This window comes from Micromys minutus, assembly GCF_963924665.1.
Source record: "Micromys minutus genome assembly, chromosome: 23".
Lineage (NCBI taxonomy): Eukaryota > Metazoa > Chordata > Mammalia > Rodentia > Muridae > Micromys > Micromys minutus.
This window is the reverse complement of record NC_137958.1, coordinates 32,241,156-32,262,569: the sequence shown is the minus strand read 5'-3', so window position 1 is coordinate 32,262,569 and position 21,414 is coordinate 32,241,156. Positions and strand designations below refer to the sequence as shown.

Genomic DNA, 21,414 nt, shown 5'->3' with positions numbered 1-21,414 from the left:
TGTCTCAAGAAACCAAAGAAATCAAGAAAGCCTTGTTCACAGAGTATAATAAAATCGGGGGGTGGGAGGACTTGTTTTTAGTCACACTTCCCCAAGGTGTCTACTGCTTCCTTCCTTCCTGACTCACATCCTCGCTCCTCTCCCTTCTTAACTCTAAAAATGTTGAGACAGTTTTCTCATTTGTGTCTATTAAGAACAGGTTATTTTTGACCCATCTTATGGCACTCTTAGGGAAGGCATGCGCAACCCTCCGCTGTGTCCGGATGTGGCCCCAGTCCCAGATATAAACAGATGGACCCTTCTCATTCTTAGGATGTTTGTTTGATTCTGTCATAAATACAATCTGCTTACAGTTTGTAGTCACCTGGCTAAAACCTCCTGTATCTCGTATGCATGGCCCGAGTTCCGACTGGATATCCTTTCTAGCCATCCAGTCAGGCAGGCTGGCAGTCCTGGGGGAGACCTTTGTTTGCTTGCTTGTTATTAATTGAGCAGAACAAATCAGATCATTAAAGGGCACAGGTCAAAGGGCATTCATAAGGCCTAGGTGTGCTGGGAACAGTGAAATCTCAGACCTGGCCACGTCACTCCCATTTCTGAATTTGGGTTTCCGCTCACAGTACGTGCCTCTAAGTCAGCAAGCTTTTCCCCAACGTTTGGGTTGGCCGCTGGCCCAGCCTGCAAGGTTGGTGAAATTCGCTGTAAAGCACAGGTGGTTAGAAGACCTATATTAGTTTCCGAGGGCCGTCAGAATGAAATACCTCAAGATGTGTGGCTTCGAACAACGGAAATTTGTTCTTTGACATTTTTTGGTGGATTCGAAGTCGTAAACAGAGGAATCAGTGTGGTTGTTTCTTAGATGTGGGGAGAGTTCTTTCCTATTACTTGCTAGGTACTGGAGTCTTGCAAGATGGTGGGGGTAGATTCTTCATGCCCCTTGGCTTATTGCTCTAACACTCTAATCTCTACTTTTATCATATGGAAAATCTACAGTATAGATTGAGCCTGCATCTGCCTACAGAGTGCTGGGGTTAAAATCATGAACCATCATGCCTGACCTGTGTCTTTTTATAAGAACCCCAGTCAGATTAAGGTCCTCCTTACTCTAGTGTGACCTCATCTCAACCGACTGTACCTTCAATTTCCAAATAATGGTCCAATATGAGACCCTGGGGTTAGGAATCTTGTGCTCACAGATCAACCCCACCAGCCAGCTACTTTTAAGTGATGGTGGTGGGAAGAGTGTTCTGGGGTTAGAGAGGGGACAAATGTGACAAGTCACTTAGGTCACTGTGAGAATGAACTGAGAATGATTTTTAAATGGGAATAGAAATAACCTAAGCTCATGTTTATAATTTATTTTTACAGTGTGGCTCGTTCAGTGGGTTCAAAGGTGTCTACATCGCAGGGTCTACTGGCAGTATTCCTTTTTTATGACAGAAAGTTCAGAACTGTGATTGGAAGTAGTGAGATAGCTTAGATTCTCTGAGGGGTCTCTAACTGTTACATGCAGCTGAAAGTGGTTTCATTTCTCCCATGTTTGTTTGTTGGAGGCAGGATCTCACCACAGATCCCAGGCAGCCCTTGAGCTCTACATCCTGTCTGAACCATCCAAATGCCAGAATAAGTTTACAGATGGTTGCCACCATGACCTGCTAAATGGGAGACAGGGAGGTTATAAGACAACAAAGAGCTAACATTCCAGAAGCAGAGTTAGAGAGAATTGAGATGCTCACTGGCTCCCGAGATGGGGAAGAACCGTGAGCCCGTGGGAAGACAAATGCCTCTTTCGTGGGTTCCTCATACACCACAGAGTCCTGTCTCACTCTAACCCATCTTGTTTGAATATTCTGATCCTTTAGTTCTGACCCACACGACACGCATTATACCACTTGTCAGCCTGGTTCACGTTGTTACCACACAGTACCTGAGAGTAAGGATAAAAACGTACTCCTCTAAGTTGTCCCCATTGCCAAGAACTCCAGGATTAAAGGTCCAAGTTCAAGGTCTTGCCTCTGTGTTTCCAAGACGGCTCCCTGAGTACTGTATTGTCCAGAGAGAGGAATGCTATACCCTCACATGGCAGAAGACAGTGAGAGTAAACTTCGTACTATGGGCCTCTTTCTTTCTTTCTCATATAGATTCTACAGATTAGGGTGGCCTGGAACTCTTGGTCTGCCTGCTCCCACTTTCCTGGTGCTGGGAATAGAAGGGCTACAAAGTCCCTTTTTACGAAGGCACCGATGCATACCTTAGATGAGCCCTGAGGACTTGAGTGCATTACACTCAGGATTTTGTGTGTAACTTGTGGATCTGGGATACATTCTGGCAGCCGAGTGGAACCCCAACTCCATTGGTTCTTAGATATGCTGCCTCGGCCTTTAAAAGCACCCCCCAGGTGGTTTATGTCCTTCTGCAGGGTACCCAGGACCCTCCACAACACAGAGTTTTTCTGTCACCCACACTCTTCCTCCAGCATCCCCTACATTTAGGTTACCTTCTCTGACCAACCCTTTGGGTTCCCCAGCAATTCTGGGTCTCCTGTTTCCTCTCATTCTGTATGGCTGGGGCATCTCATGTTATTAATTTATTTATCTATCTATCTATCTATCTATCTATCTATATATTTATTTATTTATTTATTTTAAGGGTTGTTACCTCTTTAAGGCCTTGATCTCTTTGGTGCTTATATAGAGTTGTTGCAAAATAGCTCTACAAATGTGTGTTCCATATCCTATTCAAGAGTTTATCAAGTTAGATCTATAAAGTAGGCTGGACACTTGTTGGTTATCTTCTATTAGTCAACACTTTAGGGGTTCATGATGGTATTAAAGTGGGGTCCATCTTGAAGCAAAAACAACAACAACAACAACAACAACAACAACAACAACAACAAACAAGGTGAACCTGGCAAGAATTTACCCCAACTAGGTGTGCATGTGTGAGAGTTGTGTGTGTCAACTTCCAGGTGTTGAGTGCTAACCACTCCACTCTTTCTTGGCTATCTCATGGGCACAGGCCTAGCCAGCCCTTGGCCTCAGCCAAAGTGGCAGTTTCCCTCACCAGTCAGGACAGTGGCTTGCATTTCTCCCTGGCCCCGGGTATCCACAACAATGGCTACCAAAGCATAGTTTGAGTCACATGTCCTGGTCCCTCAGTAGCTCCCATACTGAGGCCCTCCCTGGCTACAGGGCAGAGGCCTTCAGATCACGCGCGCCCCGGAGGCCCTGGTCAGGCCCAGCCAATGGGCTGACGGCGCCCGCATGACCCGCGCCAGGAGGGCGTGGGGAGGCAGGCCGGGCGCGCACGCTGCCGGGCAGAATCACCGCCCCCACCTCTGTCGGGACGGGAAGTGAGTCGCCGGGGTCCCCAGTGCAATCCAACCGGAGAGCAGGTCTCAAAGTCGTCTCTTACCCCGGCCGAAGCATGGCGGCCGCCAAGGTAAAAACGGCGGGCCGGGGAGATCTGGAGCCTAGAGGGGTCCAGACCGGGTAGGAGATGTGGGGCTCCACCTTGCAGCTGCGGAGGCGGGGGATGGGGGGACAGGGGAACTGCACTTGCGTCCGCGTGGGTACCGCGGCCCGATCGCGCTTCAGAAACTTTACCAGCGGGACACTCCCACTTGGCCTGGCCAGGAGCGGTGTCCCGCGGGACTGAGCCCAGGCCAGCAAGGAGGAGCGCGCGAATGGGACCAGGTAGCCTGGGGCAGGGAAGAGCCCAGGGACACACAAACCCTTCTGCTACTTCGGGGTTCTCCTGCTTCTGACCCGACTGTTGTTGACCTGGGTTTCTCCTTCCAGGGGCCCCAACTGGGGCTGGAGCCTGATCCTCTTACGTTTCAAGGGTTCCGCCCTCCGGCTGGTAGGGAAGTCACCTTGACTTCCGTTTTGGAAACTGGGAGACTTGGCCTGCGCCTGTCCGTAGCTAGTCCTGGACCCTTTCCCCACCCCCATCTCCCATCCTTCCCCTCCCTCTCTCCATCTGACAACACTTACAAGTCAACCTCCCGAGCCTCAGAGAGGCTTCTTTTTGAAAATGACAAAACAGATTGTCCTGGGAGCTTGTCACTCCTGTGAAGTTCCACTTAAAAGGAATTCTGTGTAATGTGAATCGTTCACGAACCCAGGGAGAAGGCAGCTCTGACAGGTTGACCTTTCCTCTTTCACCGGCTCTTCAAACCTGTACACCATTTCAGCCTCTCTGGACTGCATTTCAACTTTTCTGGCAGAATACCATATTCAGCCCCCAATCACTCGAGTCATTGGAATTTATTGCTTTTAATTTTAAGTTCACGAAGGCAGCCCTTTAATCAAGCCTATACAACTTCTTAGATCATTTTAAGTGCAGTGAACTTAAATATACCCAACATTTCAAACATTTGTCCTTAATCAAAACTCTGTGATAACCCTGGAGAGGAAAACATGGCCAACACATCATATTCTTATTTATTCAGGCAAACTAATCACATTTGCAATGGAAATTGTAAGCAGACAAATATATTTAAATACCGTTCTGTGACTAGAGTCTCTCCAGGATCCCCAAATCCGCTGTTTTCTTGTCCCTAGACTGAGTGCTTTCAGTGGCCTTTCTCTGTAACTGGCTGGAGTGTAACCCTCAGGAGTGTGCACTGGGTGTATTTGTGCCTGTGTCTGTGGGTGAGCAGTTTGACTTATTTCTGAAGCTACTTTATCTCTTTCAAGCTAATAGTCATTTTCTTGGCATTAACTTTGCCTGATATTAGGATATAAGGATCCTTATGACTCAGTTCTCTGGAGTAAATACCAGCTCTTCCTTTCTGTACCTGCTGAGGAGTGTAGTTACTTTGGGTTACGTTATTTGGAAATGGAATAATGATGGGCATTCAACTGAGACCTATGTCTAGAAACAGGATAGAAGACTTAGCAGATACAAAGTACAAGTCAGGAAGCAGGCTCAACTTCTTAGTTGCCTTTTTCTTATTGAGACACATCCTATCAGGAACGTTTGGTTTTTATCCAAATCACAAGGGCCAAGGGAACGGAAACATTCCTTTCACCCTTACTCTTTGGAAACCTGTTCTTTGTTCACTGAAAGTCACCTGTCTTTAGTTCTGATGGTTGACATCTATAGACTTACAGTTACTTTCCAATAGGACATAGCAAAGTCAACTGTAAGTGGCTGAGAAAGGCAGAATAAAGAGAAGATAAGGGGCACCCGGGCCTTGTGGCCCACAGGCTTAATTCCAGTGCATTGGAGGCAGGGGCCAGCCTGTCCTGTGAATTCTAGGACAGATAAGAGGTGTTAAACCAAGAAACCCTGTCTTCAACAACAGCAAACAAACAGGGAGAAAGTAAGATGAACTTAGATTAATGGAAATCAAAAGTGTGTTAAGAACAGTGACAGCATTTTCTAGCTGCTAAAGACTAGACCAGTTGGTTGGAGTTCACTTTGAACTGTTATCAGGGCAGTTACTCTCTCTGTCGCCTCCTCCTCTTCTACTTCTTTGACTGAGTCTCACTATGTAGCCCTGGCTGATCTGGAGTTTGCTGTGTGTATCAGTGTGGCCTTGAATTCATGGAGATCCAATTGCCTCTTCTTCCCAAGGTCAGGGATTAAAGACATATGACCACACCAGGCTCTTTTTTCCTTTTTTATGATGTATCTGAACTGCATTAAAAAAAAAAAAAATACCACTGAGTTCCACAAATCCACTTCTGTGGACTCCCTAGGATCGTTTCTTGTAATGTCTGTTCCAGATCAAGAACACTATAGTCAGGGTAAGCTTAAAAGGTCCCAGGTGAAGAGGGTCTTGTGGGTCCATCTTAGTTGAAGAATGAATGTCTCCCATTGAGTTGCATTTGGGTATCATGTTTATTGATGTGTCTTCCAGCTTCTAGTTCATTCTGGGTAATGCTGAATTAAAGGCTGTGCACCTTGCATTTCCTTGGAGTGCAATAAGTCTTGTTGGCAGTGAGCTGAACATCGAGTGACAGAGGGAAACATCTCAGCTAGGGGTAGAATTGACCTGTCAAGGATTTGAAGAGCCCATCCCAGCGGATTACTGCAGAACTCCTAGAGCTTGGGAACCCAGCAGTTATGAGAGAATTCTATGCTTGCTATTATTTTGCTATAGTAAATTACTGGAGTGTTTAAGTAGACAGACTGGAAAATGTAGCCACGGCTATTACCTAATCTCATCCTAACTCCTGCGTCTTTGTAGTGACTCAAATGCAATCATTTCTTTCTTTCGTATCTTGCTATTCTGGCTTTCCCATCAAATCACTGCCTACCAATAAAAGAGTTACTCCCCCCCCCCCCCCCCCCATGAAATAATGGTCTGAATTGGCATGTTAGAGATCATCTCCGAAGTGTCTTTGGCACTGGTTAAGTTTATGCATTGAGAATGATCAAATTCAACTACTTGAAACTGAAAACTTAGAGAATGCTCACTTTGAGTTCTGCCCTAAGACTCAGAGATGGTCATGTGTAAATCCAGACTTTCACTACATTGCTGGGTTTAAATTAGCCTAGAACCAAAGAAAGAAATTTGGTGATAAAATGCAAGTACCAATTAAAAAAATCAAAACAAAGTGCTCTTTGGAGGACCAGACTTTATGCTGCTGATGTTTCCCCTGTCTTTGGGTGTGCTGTTGCTGTGACAATTCATTCCATTGGAACTGTATGCTGGGATCTGTCTACTTGTTGCATGTGATGCTAATACCAACTGGACCTTGGCTTCCCAACAACTAAACCTAAAAAGACTAATTAGAGACTCCAGAGTAGGAGCCCATTTCTACTAATCTGAAGGAAGACTTCCCTGAAGTGTGGCTATATCCCAGAAGGAATGAATAGCAATTGGAAAGACACACACACACACACACACACACACACACACACACACACACACACACACACATCCAAACCGGATGCTGGATAAGGAGAACACTTGCTACACTGGGAAGTAGCATGTGCTTAACAAATAATGGCTGACCGTAAGGAATGGTTGCTAGATACCAAATTATACTCCATGTTCCTTCCAGTTTTAACTCAGCGCGTCTGTCTTGTGAGTTAGATGTTAGCACTGCCATCCCTGCGCTAGACGAAGACTCTGAAACCCTAAACTGGGCTTCGAGAGACCTAAGAACTACTAATTAGGAAGCTCTAAATCTGGCACCCCAATCCTGGCATGCTGGCTCTAGAGTGTGTTCTGGCCCCGTCTGCCATCCTGGCCCTATGGCAGCAGACCGTGTGCACGCGGCGAGAACACACTCGGGAGCCAGCATCTCAGGATTGGAATGCCAGATTTAGAACTAGAGGTGAGTGATGACTTAGACGTTAGGCTCCTCCTTGAAAATCAGACTTTTAATGAAGGATTGCTTACCGAGTGCTTCCTGTGTGCCTGGTACCTTTCTGAGTGCTTTACAAGTAGTAGTGAAATTGTTACAACACTAAGGACTCAATGCTTTGTGTTTTTTTTTTTTTTTTTTTCTCCTTCTTCTTCTTCATTTTACAGTTGGAGGAGAAAAAAATCTTAGGTTTGTGAATTCTTTGGTTTTTCAGCTCATAAGAGAGCCAACCTGGATTTTAACTCTGCTAGGGGAGCTTCAGAACTGCTGCTGGCTCTTTGGTAACACAGCACTAAAGCAGACAGAGATTTGTGCTGTGTAGGAAACTGTTGGAAACCTGGTCTCTGGTAGTTGAGGTTGACCTTGAACTCTATGCAGATCAGGATGACCTTGAGCCGTCCGCCCTCTCTTCCTGTCTCCAGGTGCTGTGTTTACAGCAAGGGTTAGTCACCACATGCTGTATAAAGTAAGCTGTTGTTGTGATGCCAAGGCAGATTTTAAGAGAGCAGGTTCCTAAGACGCCTTTCATGTTTGCCTTTTAGAGTTTTCGAAATCATAAGGGATGGGTGGACCTTGAGTTTTGTGAAGCGTAGGATCTTATTGTTCTCGTCCTGAGTTCTATCTTCTGTCTGAGGAAGATGGGCTCCCACCCCACGTCAGGACTGAATTGACATTGGGTGTGGCTGGCAGCCACTGTTCAAGTGTTCTGCCTCGTGATTCATTGTTGGCTTTGAGGACAAGCAAGGAGAGTAGTCAGACCCGTAGGACATGGAACGGGAAGGGAATGGTGTTCTAACTCAGAAGAGGGTCGGGTAGGGACACTTGATTCTTTTTCCAAAAAAAAGTCAGTCTTGCTTATGACTCTTTGTTGCTTAGGTATCAAGGTCATATAGTTTTATAATTACCTGAGAATTTAGATTTTAGCACCTGAATCATTTGGAAGCTCCTTTGGATTCTTGTAATGTGTAAGTGGTTTTCTGTGGCCAGGGTAGGTGGTGCCCAGGGGTGGAGAGGGGCACTGCAGTAAATGACTTGGATCTCTAGCCCCTTCCTCCACCCTGGCCTGGTTCATGAGGACTTTAGTATTCCGTCATTTAGGGCTCAAAGCTTTACAGGTATTGGTTCACAGACAGAGGACTAGAGGGGCAGGTGTCTTAGGGTTTCTATTGCTGTAACAAAACACCATGTCCTTGGTTTTAGGGTGGGCGTTAGGACTGCCGGAACTGTGGGTTGGTTTTGTGTGGGGAGGAAGATGACTTGTTGAAGTGATACATACACCAGCTAGGCAAACCTGCGCTTAAAACTTGCCCACCCAGGCTCTTCCTGTGAGTCCTGCCAACTCATGATCCATTTAGCCCCAGACCTCTGCCGAGGCTGTAAGTCGCCCCCTCCCTTCATGCGTTAGGTGGAGCATGGTCTGATGCTTCTGCTTTGCTCTACGATGTTTGTTTGATAGCACTCAGGGTCTCCCTTCCCTTTGGAAAACTTGCATGTGGTTGCATGAGCCAAGAGAAGAAACTACATGGTTCCTTTTGACTTTTGGTGTTGACAACACAGTTCATTTGGCAGTGAGTGAGATTCGTTTGAAGTTCAACCCCAGGAAAACTACTCTACTGGATGACTCTTGTTAAGCTGGTCACTTTGTCTTGACTTCCTTCCATCTGTGGTTACAGTTTGCACCCGTTACCCATGAATACTATTGATGGGAGAGTCAGGTATTTCATGGCATGCTTGCTGTTCATGCTAAGATCACACTTATATAAGAGGTGTATAGTACCGTGGGCAAGGCAGTTGTGTAAGGGAGTCTAATTTGAACAGATGGGGGATGCATTTTCAGGAGTTATTGAGATTACACGTGATGTGATTTGGAAATGTCCATTCTGGGTACTGGTGATTGTGTGAGTGGAGCTGTTAGCATGTTAGCATTTCTGCAGAGGACTGGCTATTCCCCGAGATTGCTTTCTGAAGTAGGAAGAGGCTACCAGGACCCTTTTCCCACAGTCTTTATTCAGTGACTAGAAAGTTGGAGAACCCGCTTCTGCTACTGAATTTGGACATTGCTTTCTCTCTGGGTACTCTGTATTACCCTATGGAAAACAGGGCATCATTCATGGCTGTGTCAGTCCCACGACATGCAACATTTAAGTACTCTTTGGCAATCATGATGTTTAATAGGAATATCACACAATGTCTGTTGGAGCTTTTGGGACATTCTACCTAACTGTAAACAAAGGGACAGGTACCTGAACCATTCAGGAGCTTTACTGAAACTCACCTTTGAGGCTGCAACAAAGCTGCTTTAGTGGCTTGTCCACGTGGTCCACGGGGGTGGGGGGTGGATCCTTGCTGTTGGGATTCTGTAAATCCCACCCCACGGTTACCTGGCAACAGCCAGGTATACCCCTCCGCACAGTCACCTGGCAATGGCCAGCTATGCTCCGCCCAAGTTACCTGGCACTATAAAGGGGCTGTGTGCCCCCTCCTCTCTCTCTTACTCTCTTGCTCTTGGCCTCTTGCTCTCCCCCATTTTCCCTCATCTCCCCATTCCCTTCCCCATCTCTCTCCACGTGCTTATGGCTGGCCTCTGATTCTCTTCTCTCCTCTCTCTCTGCCTCTACTACCCTCTTAACTCCCCTCCCAATGCCCTGAATAAACTCTATTCTGTACTATAACATCCTGCTGGTCCCTCAGGGGGAAGCCTCCATGGAGCCTATCCCCCACCCGCTCCGGCACCCCACATACTCTCATCTTTTCCCTAACCTTCTACAAAAGCATCATTGGTGTCCCGTGTGAGGAGATTAGATTTCCTCAAGACCGGACATCTCTTTTCTTTCGTATCACTTGTTTTTCACTTGCTACTGACATTTTGTCATGCCCCCTCACAGTGCAGTCAGACACCTTTCCCTAGATGCTTTCCTGGGCTCTTGTTACAAGTGCAGCCGCGGAGCTAGGCCCCAAGCCTGTTGTATCAGCATCTGCATTTTAGATTTCCAGGAGATCCTGTCCTCAGGGAAGTTTGGATGGAGTGCATCTGGAACACTTATTACCATGTCATTAAAGGCCTTTCTTTAATTAGGATGCAATGACTTTGGGCTCATTGTTTGTCCAACCCTTTGCAGAATTAAATACACAGTGTCAAAATCACTTATCAGTTTAGGGTCTTTGCTTTGAGTGTCCCTTGAAGCCCAGGAGTTACTTTGTAGTACACCTCAGGGGGATAATTTAAGGGTGCCATGGAAGGGTTGTGCTTTTTGTCCACTCCTGCCTGTTGATTTTTGACATTCTCTGCAGTGCTCACAGGTGAACTAAGTTCTTTCTGTTCTCAGTGCTATTTGGTTTCTGTGGTATAAGAGACTGAAGTGCATATTTTACTTATTAAAGCAGACTTGGCCTCCAGGTTCTCCCAGCATCCCTCAGTCCCTACCTGGTCCCAATCCTGAAATCCTGAAATTTCCAGCCTAGGGGCTTGGCTGGTTTTTTTTTTTTTTTTTTTGACCAGAATTGCCCCCCCCATATAATCTAGATATTTTGCTCTCTTCTCCCTCCCTCACCGCACACATGCTCTTTTTCTATCTTCCCTCCTTCCCTCCCCCCTCTCTATCTTCCCTTGGTGATTTCCCTAGCCTTGAGACCAGTGAACTTGCCTTTCCAATCAACCTGGATATCATATAATCTAATCTGGATTGAATTGGTTTATTTCACCATTGACGAAGTAATTTATTACTAGCCTCATGCCATTCCATCGGTGTTTTGCCAATTTTGTGGGCATAGTGGCGAACTGTCAGACTTGATATCCCTTCTCATACTTCCTAGTTCTCCATTGTGGGCCTCTCTCTAGACTCCCTGAATTTGGTAGGAGGTTGGTGTCTCCAGGGCTCTGCCTCTCCTCCCTTTTATCTGTCTTCCTGTTTTACTTATGCCTGTTTTCTGTCTTTCGAAGAGTGGCCATGCCTTTGGTTCTGAGCTCCAGCAGGTATGATTTGCTGGAGAACTCAACTTGGGTAACTCAGAGACTTTTCAAACTTTGCTCAGCTAGAATTTGTCTGTTCCCCCAAGAAGTTCCTTTTCCTAAGGTTGGACCTTTAGACAAAAAGCCAACATTCTCTGGGACTTGAAGGAAGTTTCTACTTGCTAAAAAAAAGGGAGCCACTCTTATCTCTGGCTAGAGGAACACTTGGCTCTCTATTGACAAACGGCTGTGGTGACTTGTCGTTGTCCGTTCTGGACAGTCTTCACTTAACCCTGGAAGTCTTTCCCCTGTTGTTTCTTTTTGCTTTCCTGGGAGATGGCCTTGCCAGTGTGGATTCCACTTTCTAACTCATGGAGCGGTGATTTTGGTTTCGTTACTGCCGCCCACTTTCATTCAGAACGGAGTACATCTTCTTGATGTTTCTTACTTTCTGCCTGCTATCCTGTTTCCTCTGCGGAGTCCTGAGAGGCCATCTGCAGGCATGTGGGAGAGTCAGCTAAACCCACGTCCTTTCCTGGAGTGCGGAGTCCTGTCCGTTCAGGTCCTTATTACTTCTTAGTCACACCTTGGATTCCACACTGCCTTTGTCTTCTCCCTTTTCAATCCTCCCACAGCTCCCAGAGCAATCCTCCAAGACTGGCTCGTGTTGCCGTGATGGTAACAAGAGTGTGTTCACAGGGACAGCACTTAACAGTTTTAAAACTGCCTTCAGAAGTGTAGTTGTCACTCAGTGTTTGCCAGCCCCGTTCTAAGTGCTGTTTGTTTGTTTGTTTGTTTTTTTGTTTTTGGAGGGAGGGGAACTTGACACTTGACTTGGCTTGTTTTCAAGATGACCTTAGGGACTAAGGTAAGCAAAGACCATTATTTGAGCTTTCTAGTCATCTTATGACAAGCGGGGAAGGTGCTGCTAGTGTTATTTGGCAGGTCAGAAAGTTGAGGCCCTGAAAGATTATGGGAAAGTGATGTCTCTGTTATATCAGCATTATAATAGAACAGCTAGGCGCTTCAGTAAACACCCTACATCATGTACTTTGATCTATACAGTAGGTATAGGTTCTGCTGTTATTATGTCTATTCAGATAGAGAAACTTATCTGGCACAGAATTGTTACATTTCATAACGTAGAAATTATCCTCTCCAGGGTCACACAGCTTGTAAATGGCTGAGTCATGGTTGGAACACAGGCAGCTTGACTCTAGAGCTGACACCATTCTGTGATGGTTTGCAAATGCTTGACCCAGGGAGTGCCACTATTTGGAGGTGTGGCCTTGTTGAAGTGGGTGTGGTTTTGTTGGAGTAGGTGTGGCCTTGTTGGAGTAGGTGTGACTTGTTGGAGTAGGTGTGTTACTGTGGGTATGGGCTTTAAGACCCTCATTCAAGCTACCTGGAAGTCAGTCTTCTCCTAGCTACCTTTGGAACAAGAGGTGGAATTCTCAGCTCCTCCAGCCACATGTCTGCAATGCTCCCACCTTGATGATAATGGACTGAAATGAATCTCTGAACCTGTAAGCCAGCCCCACTTAAATGTTATCCTTAATAAGAGTTGCCTTGGTCACGGTGTTTGTTCACAGCAGTAAAGCCGACACGGACCATCCCATCCATTCATCCAGACATCCATCATCCTTTTACATACCTGTGGCTGTCCTAGAATTCACTGTATAGAGCAGTCAGACCTTTAGCTTTCAGAGGTCTGACTGCCTCTGCCTCTCCAGTGCTGGAATCAAGTGCTTCTCCTGGCTTTCCTGGGAGATAGCCTTGGCAATTTGGAATGAACTTTCCCCTTTTTAACCCATACAGCAGCTATTTTGCTTTCTTCACTGCGCCTGTTTTCATCCAGAAGTGAGTACATCTGAAAAGTTGTTTTTCTGCTAGGCTTGTTTTGATTACTCATCATAGTTTATATATAGTCTTGCAAGTTTTTTCAATCTTTAGGCTATCCCTTCTCTTTTTTTTATTGATAAGGGGGATTTTTATTATTTTTCCTTCACTTTCCTAGTTCACTGACTGCACACATTTCTTTTATGCTTCTTGTCCTTGGTTGTTTTCTGAAGGCAACAGTTCTAAAAACTTGATTAATTAGGGTCCTGCTTTTAGCTTTGGCTCACATACTAGGTGGTACCAAGTGCTCCCATCAACTGCTGGGAGTCACCTGGCCCATGATTCTTGGCTGTTTGTTTGGAGGTTGTCTTTGATGAGTGGGTTCAGATGTTGTGATCCAGGTTCACCTACTGTTTGCTAATGGCTGATTACTAAACTTGAATCTTGACTCCATGCTCTGAACAGAGTATGAAAACTAGTTTTCACTCTAAGAACCCAGACTTACTCATAAGTATGTACATAGTGGATATTACAAACAAAATGAGTGTTAACCAATGGGTATAGTTTCTGTTTAGGTGAGAATATAGTGCTGGTAGAGTATAACTTTCGAATATGCTAATGACACTGAACTGTTCACTTAAAAAATAGTAACATTACTGTAATGTGCTAGATTACCAAAACTAAACCAAATCAGCTAGAAATAGACTGTAACACATTGGATTAAAAAAATAATTCAATTAGTCCATAGTGGACAATTACTACTTCTCAAAGGGAGTCAAACTGAGACAGAGTAGAAAAGTATAGCTCTTCTATTTTATTGTATTGCTTTTAGTTCTGTTGACCAAAATATATGACCTAGGAAAAATGTAAAAGAAGATTTCAGAATTAGAGAACAAGAAGAGAAGAACCATTCTGTAATTTGCAAATAATAATTGACTCGGTTAAGAATTATCTACAGATGCTAAAATGCCTTGGTGAATGATTAGTAGACTTCCCTCCGTCTCAAAGTGTTACCTGGTCAATGACTTACTTCTTCCAAGAGGAGCAAAGGACCTTTACGACGGGGAGTTATACTAGTGGCCCTACGTGTGTGGGAAAGCTAGCATTTTGTATCTGCTGAAGTGGTGCAGCGGAAGGGTCCAAGACGATCTTTCAAGTTCTTTACTCTGACTTTAAAAATGGATTCTGAGTGCGAAGGGCTGAAGAACAGGACACTCTCAAAGAGAGATGAGCAAATGCTATGCTTGATCATGGTGGCAACATAAGTGAGTGAAGCAACGGTTGGCTCAGTTGGAGCAACTGTGTACTTACTGGGGCATGTTCATTTGCTAGGGCTTCCATATCAACGTGCCAAAGACCAGTCAGATTAAATGGTTAGAATTTGCTTCCACAATTTTGGAGAGCTAATAGTCTGGTATCAAGATCCAGGTTGGCTGTTCTTAAGGCCTCTCTCCTTGGCTCATGGTGGGCTGTCTTCCTGTATCTTCGTGTGCTTGGCTATATTTTCATGTCCAGCCCACTTACCCTCTCTTCTTCCTCCTTTCCTTTCTCTCACCCTCTCTCCCTTTCCCTTTCTTACTATTGGGGCTTATTAAAAGGCTTTAATGAGTATTTGATTATGGACGTTATTGGGGAGCAAGATACAGAGGTAAAAGTATAACTTCTTCTAGTCATGAGAACATCTTTATTGTGTCAATTGAATAACCTCATTACAGACTTTTATTTACAATAAGTCATTTTCTGAGTTACCGGGATTAGGGTTAGAACTTAGGGAGACACAGTTCAGCTCATGACGGAAATTGATGCATATTAAAGTTGTCTTAGGCGAGATTGTCCTTTTAAGGTTCTACGGAAATGGGTCCTCATGGTCTTTGCTGTTTTGTCTCTTGATACATTTGAGCTCCTGTGACAAGGGCCTTCTCTAGACCCTGATGTCTGTTAAGGTATCTGTCACGTGACATTTTAACTCATAGATCATTGATTTACTCATTGCTTTGACACACCAACCCTTGGCCAGGTGAGTGGGAAGATTTTCTGCTGTATATTGATTGTTTTTTGGGAACGTCTTCACTATTTAATAGCACGCCCATCTAGTCCCCTCCATCTGTAAACAAAATAAGAGTCTTTAGGAAGTTCTTGATGTGCATGAGTGATCTCCAAGAGAAAGCAGGGTGGACAGCAATCTGCTCACGACACCACAGAGGAATTCGACTGTCCTAAGGGAGATGAGTCCCTTGTGAACACAGAAAGGCTTCTTCCAAAGGCGAAGCCTTGAGAAACACTCCCTTTTGATTGTGTAAGTTCAGTATCACTGTCAGCAACAGTTGTCAGTAAGTCCCACACAATACTTGCAGCTACTTCCAAGTATATTGGGTCACCAGGTGGCTTGAGGCCTAGTGCTATTGTTACTAGAAAATTTTGGAGAGCCCTACTTAGGGAGTTAGTTAATAGGAAAACTGGGGTTCCCACAGGGATTTTAGTCTTGTAAGAATCGACTCGAGGTCAATTATTATTAGATTTTAAGAGAAAAACCCCAGACCAGGCAAGCTCTCAATCTCAGTAGCTACCAAAATAAGGGAGATTCGAAAAAGGAAGCAAGCAAACATGGCCTTTTGAGTTTGGGGTTAACATCCATGGGACAAGAGGGAGGTATGGCAGGGAGGGAGATTATATAGAGGAAGGGAGAGAAGTCCCAGAGTGTCGGAAAAGCTTGTTCAGGCCCCGCCCAGTCGCTGAAAGAAAAAGAGAGAAAAGAAAAACGGAGCATTCTGCTGGTGTGAATAGTTCAGAAAAGCTGGCAGGCATGCTCCAGTTTCATGGTTCGGTATATGGCTGCCGGGAGGGTGGGTTTTTTTTTTTTTTGAAAGGAAAAATACATTATCTCATCAAAGGGATAATTATTCCTCACATGTCTTTGGCTTAAAGTGAATCAGTCTTCCTAAGGTGTGGTCTCTTGGCCTGGTGATTGGGCCCAGTTGGATTAACTCTTCTGCATTGGTTAGTTTACAATGTTAAGCGTCTATCCAATGTCAGAGATGGATTACATCCTTCTGAGCAGGAAGATACATCTTTCCCCATTGGTGCTCATCAGAGCCCTGGCCAAGGCTACTGTGACATTCACTACTCTGAAGTGGTAACTCTAACACAATCTAAGAGATGGGCTGAAATCACAAGATCGATGTAATCCATTTTGGTCATAAAAATCTAGATATCTAGTCCCAAAGCTGTTCACCAGAGGGTGTCTAGGTTTGGGTTTTAGACACACCCTCATATAGTTGACAAGTCCAAAGCCCCTCTTCCCCCCCCCCAACCACAGTGCTGGTGACATCGTCCTAAACTAAAGGCCATTGGCTGGGTAAACAAGCCTAAAGTTTTCTGTTCACAAAAGACCAGGTCTCTTAAGACTGTTGAGTTCACGAACATCTTTCCTTAATCCTCCAGGAATCCCCATTAGTCTTTTCCCAGAAGCTAACCCTAACTCTAACCCTAACCTCTGGCCAGGGTGCCTAGCTTCAGATCAGTCCAGAAAGCCTGTATATCCCCCGCCCCCATCCCCAACCTGCTGGCATATAAAATCCACTTTGTCTTCCCAAGAGATGGGCTTGGCAGCCAAGTTTGATCCCCAACAAGTGTTTCTTTTTGCCTACAGAGCGGTCTAGTTTGGTAGTTTCTCTGCACCATGAGTTATATCCTTTAGGGACAGGTGGCCTGAGGAAGAGATGAGAAACCAGACTCCAGTCCCAACACTCACAGTTGGAGAATCAGATATTCTCGGAATTGTTGCCTTTGGGAGCCCTTCCCTAAGCTGTCTGTACGGTTTCTGTCTCGTTTCTATATTCAGTCTTTAAAGTTTAATTAATTAGTGAATTAATTAATTTGCATCCATGCTTGCAGAGGCCAGAAGTTAAGGCTAGGTATCTTTTTCAGTCATTCTCAGAAACAGATCCGGTTGGTCTTGGTCTTCACTGAACCTGAGATCTATTTAGTCAGGCTGTTGGGCCAGCAAATTGCAGGATGCACCATGTCTGCTTCCCCAGTGCGGAACTGCATAAGAGTGTGGCTCCACTTGGCATTTTCTGTGGGTGCTGGGATGGGAAGTCAGATTCTCAAGCTTGCCTGTTAAACCCTTTATTGAGTGACCCACCTCCTCTCAACCCCCCCATCCAGTCCTGCCTAAACCATCTTCCCCTAGACCCTCAGGTCTTTGACTACTGTGCCCATCAACAAGAGATGCATTCACTTCTAAGCATGCACATGATTGTTTTCTTTTCCTTGTGTTGGAGGATTCCACCTTTTTTGGCTTGTCTCCCATCCCGGTTCCTCCAAGCTTAGTGCTAGGTTCACTGTGGCTCATGTTTTCGGTCTCACCAGCAACTTGAACAGAGTCTTGTGGAGACCTTTGGCCTGATTATTTTTCCCCTGGGTCATTTGCCTTCCACATTGATTTGTTCTGAGAGGACAGTTAAATCGAGAACCTTGCCCCTTTGCCCCGTTTGCCTCTTGTTTTTGTCCCCTCAGCTGCTTGATATTTAACTGGTTCGTTCTCATCTCTTGTTGGTCTTTCTGTGTGTGGCTTCTCATGTGTGCCATGTTTCAAACCAGACTTCTAGCTTAATAGTACACAGGTGATGAACACCGGTGTGTTTCTTTAGTGCCCTTTCCGATCTTTCTCTCTGTCCTTCAGCTGGGGTCGTTTCATTGTGAGAGTTCACTAGTCATCGAGGGTGCCCTGTGGTCAACAGTGTGACCTGCTGCCATTTGGATCAAATCTTCTGGCCCACAGAAAGCTTTGTAGTGTCCCCTGCTCAGGCATCTTGTGTGATCCTTTCAGGGGGGCTCTTCCGACCTCGGAAGGATAAGGCTGCCACAAAGCCGGACACTGCTCCGTCTGTCCTGGGCTCTGTATTTTCCTGCAGTCCTTGTTCTCCATCTCCCTTTTAACAGGTGAGAGGAAACAAACGAACGAACAAACCTTGAGTTCAGAGAGTCAGAGTTTTACACATACCCTTGCAGAGACCAGAAGAAAGGTTCAGGTAGCACCAAAGGAGAGTGTAGCAAGTCTCCCTGAAGGAAGAAGCATCTGACTTCGTTTTTGAAAAAAAAAAAAAAAAAAAAAAAAAAAAACAACATTGTTTAGAAGTCTCCTGACGGATATTTCCTTCTGCGGAGGCGAAATCGTGCCCTGAGCCCTTATTCCCCGGTGGTTTCTTCCTTCTATTCCCTTCTTCAGTGTGAACCTCATCCCCCACAGTGTTGTCATGAAGCAGTTTATCTTAGAATGCATTTGTGCATGGGACTGTCCCTCCCTCCTCCCTTTTCATCTATTTCATCTCTCCTTTCTGTTGTCTCTCTTTTCCTTTGCAGCACTGGGCGTCCCCTGGTAAGGCGTGCACTCACCACTGAACTCCATACTCCATCGGAACAAAATTTCTGTTTATATTTATTGTTTGCTTTGCTTTTCCTTCCTTCCCTTCTCTTCCTTGCCCTGCCCTTCCCTTCCTCGTTTCTCCCCTCTCTCCGTCCTTTCTTTCCTTTTTTTCCCTTTTTGTTGTTTTTCTTGAGACAGGGCCTCACTCTGCAGCCTTGCGGCAGTCTGCAGCCCACTGTGTGGATCCTGCTGGCCGGGCTGGAGTTGAGGGATGTGAGCTGCCACACGCATGCTGGAAATCACACTTAATGCTCCGTAAGAGCAGCCAGTGCCCTTAACTGCTGAGCCATCTCTCCAGCCCTAAATAGGATCCCCTTCCATTTCCCTCCCTTATTCTCCCCTTCCCTATCATTTTTCTCTCCCCCTTTCCACCTTCCTCTCCCCCCTCCTTCTTTTTCATGACAAGGGCTCACCACGCAGCCCTAGCTGGCCTGGGACCCACTATATAGACTGGGATGGCTTTGAACTCACCGAGCACTAAATTAGATTTCTTAAAAGTAGGATTCACAATATTCTTTTCACACCTGAATTATAAGCAACCAGTCTTGTATGCATTTTACTTCCCTTTTGTGTTCAGGAGTTGTTGAACTGCTATATAAATACAGCTTTTTTTTTCTTTTCCTCTTGCTTTCTTCATCTCAAGCTGGCTGGTTCTATGCATCTGAAAAGTAGGGTAACTATGTGTTCTAGTTAGAGTTTCTTTTGCTGCAACAAAACATCATGACCAAAAAGCAGGCTGGGGAGGAAAAGGGGCTATTGGACTTACATTTCCATATTGCTGTTTATCATTAAAGGATGTCAGGCTAGGAATTCAAACAGGACAGGAACCTGGAGGCAGGAACTGAGGCAGACCATGGAGGAGTGCTGCTTACCTGCTTGCTCGCCATGGCTTGCTCAGCGTGCTCTCTTACCCAAGAACTGGGTTCCACCCATCCATCACTAGTTAAGAAAATGCCTTACAGCCAGATGTTATGCAGAGGCATTTTCTCACTTGAGGTTCTCTCTCTTTATATGACTGTGGCTTGCGTCGGGTTGACATAAAGCTACGTAGCACACGCTCATACACATACATGAACTATATCTATATTTCAATTTCTTCATCTACAAAAGGTACACAATTCCACCTGTTTTGGGAGCGGTTAGAAAGCTCCATTGTGTGTATGCTTGCAAAGCTTAGAATAAAGCTAGGGGCATGGTAAGTGTTGTGGGAGTATGGTCAGCTGTGGCCTTGGCATTAGAAAAGTTGCTTGGAGTCCCATCAAAAGGCCTCCGGGGATGCTGGATGGTGGTGGAGTGCACTGGTGTGTAGAAAGGTGTCTTCTACAGGTTCTACAGGATGGGCTCTTGCCTGTTTGAATGGCCTTTGTTCTTTTTTTTTTTTTTTTCACCTGGGTTTTGGTCTCTGCTGCATTTAGAAGAGGTTGGTGCCTATGAGAATTCTGAACAGAGGATGTGTTGCTTAGTGGAAGCAATTTCTCTGCTGGCCCTTTGCTTTTGACTTTCCCTGCACACTTACTGAGTTGCCTGGCCTCTAGTAACTTGTGATCACTTAGACAGGGCCTTTCAGTTATTTAGAAATGTGTTCTATGCAGAATTTTCTACTTTTCCCTTCCCCAAGAGAATTACGCATTCCCGCCCTCTGGACAGTGCAATCAGGGTTCATTCATTTAAGGAGCAGTTGTAATCTGGCACTTGCCAATATATAACAAATTATATTGGGAGGGATAATTACAATTGCAGCTGGTTCCTAATTATACTGTGATATCTATGCTTTTAAAAATTGAGACTAACTTCAGCTTATAATGCTGGAGAGTAATATTCTTCATTAGGTGGGCCATGATACTAAGTCACAAAGACTTAAATGTCACTTGCAGTGTTATCTCGTGCATGATTCATCAGAAGGCTTCTGACTGCTCCTCCCAGATCCCTTGGGTGTTTAAATGAACATCTAAATGACCTGATTCTGGGCTCCTCTCTGACTTTTTAATGTAGAGCTACCCATTTACCAATCTGACATAGTGTCTCTGTTTCTTCCCTGGAAAATAAATGAGCTAATGGCTTTTCACCCTAGAGAGCTCCAGTGGTGTTACCTGAGATCTGCTTTGAAGCACTGAGTACTAGGCTGGCTATGGCACAAGCATCTTGCTAAGGCTAAAACGAAACGATCTAGTACCTTCTGCTTCTGGTACGCTATGTGAAAGTTTGTGTCTCATATAATACACAGCAGCCACTCACTGCTAAGTATGTCTTTCTCCCTTGGGGAAGGTTCTGGCTGTGCTTGGCAGTAGGCCTGGAATGTTCCCTGGGTTTATAGGTGAGGGAAGCATGTAAGTGAGCAAGTGGAGTGTCACCAGTTACCACGTTCATGACAACTGGGGTCAAGTAGATATCCGCAGATTAAGTTGACAATGTCTGGAGAAATTGTTTTGGTTGTCCCAGACTGATGCTGTTGACATACTTTGAGTTTTATACTGGATCCTTACCGAGTCATTCTAGGCATCTGAGGGTAGTGTTGGGGGCTCTTTGTTTTTTGGCTGATTCTCCAGCTTTCTTTATGAGACAGCAGACATTCCACAGCATCTTTTCTTTGTTAGTTTCCTCGTTCATTTGCTCCTTCCTTCCTTCCCCGCTTGATCCCTTCCTCTCGCTGTCTCCGTCTCACACTGTAGCTGAAGGATCTTGTCTTCTAAGTTTTAGGGTTATAGGTGTGAGTCACTGGCTGGTCTAGGTAGCGCTGGGAACAAGCATCCTGTAGCCTTGTTATCAGCTTACTTGTTTGATTTGGGGGTTTTGAGGATGTTTTTTCCCTCATTCTAATTGGCTATCAGGTAACCATATGAAAGAGAGAACCTGGGTGTTCTTATCATTTTTTA

General features: G+C 45.2%; 1 protein-coding gene across 1 annotated transcript in view; it reads left to right on the top strand.

Moving 5' to 3' along the window:
- Positions 1-3,263: 3,263 nt before the first annotated feature.
- Positions 3,264-21,414, top strand: part of SLC25A13 (solute carrier family 25 member 13) — a gene marked incomplete at both ends in the record, with an annotated part of 160,395 nt that continues 142,244 nt past the window's right edge. Inside the window, 2 exon segments of the mRNA XM_080936229.1 lie at positions 3,264-3,340; positions 3,342-3,441. Coding sequence (XP_080792355.1) covers positions 3,264-3,340; positions 3,342-3,441 — 177 coding nt within the window.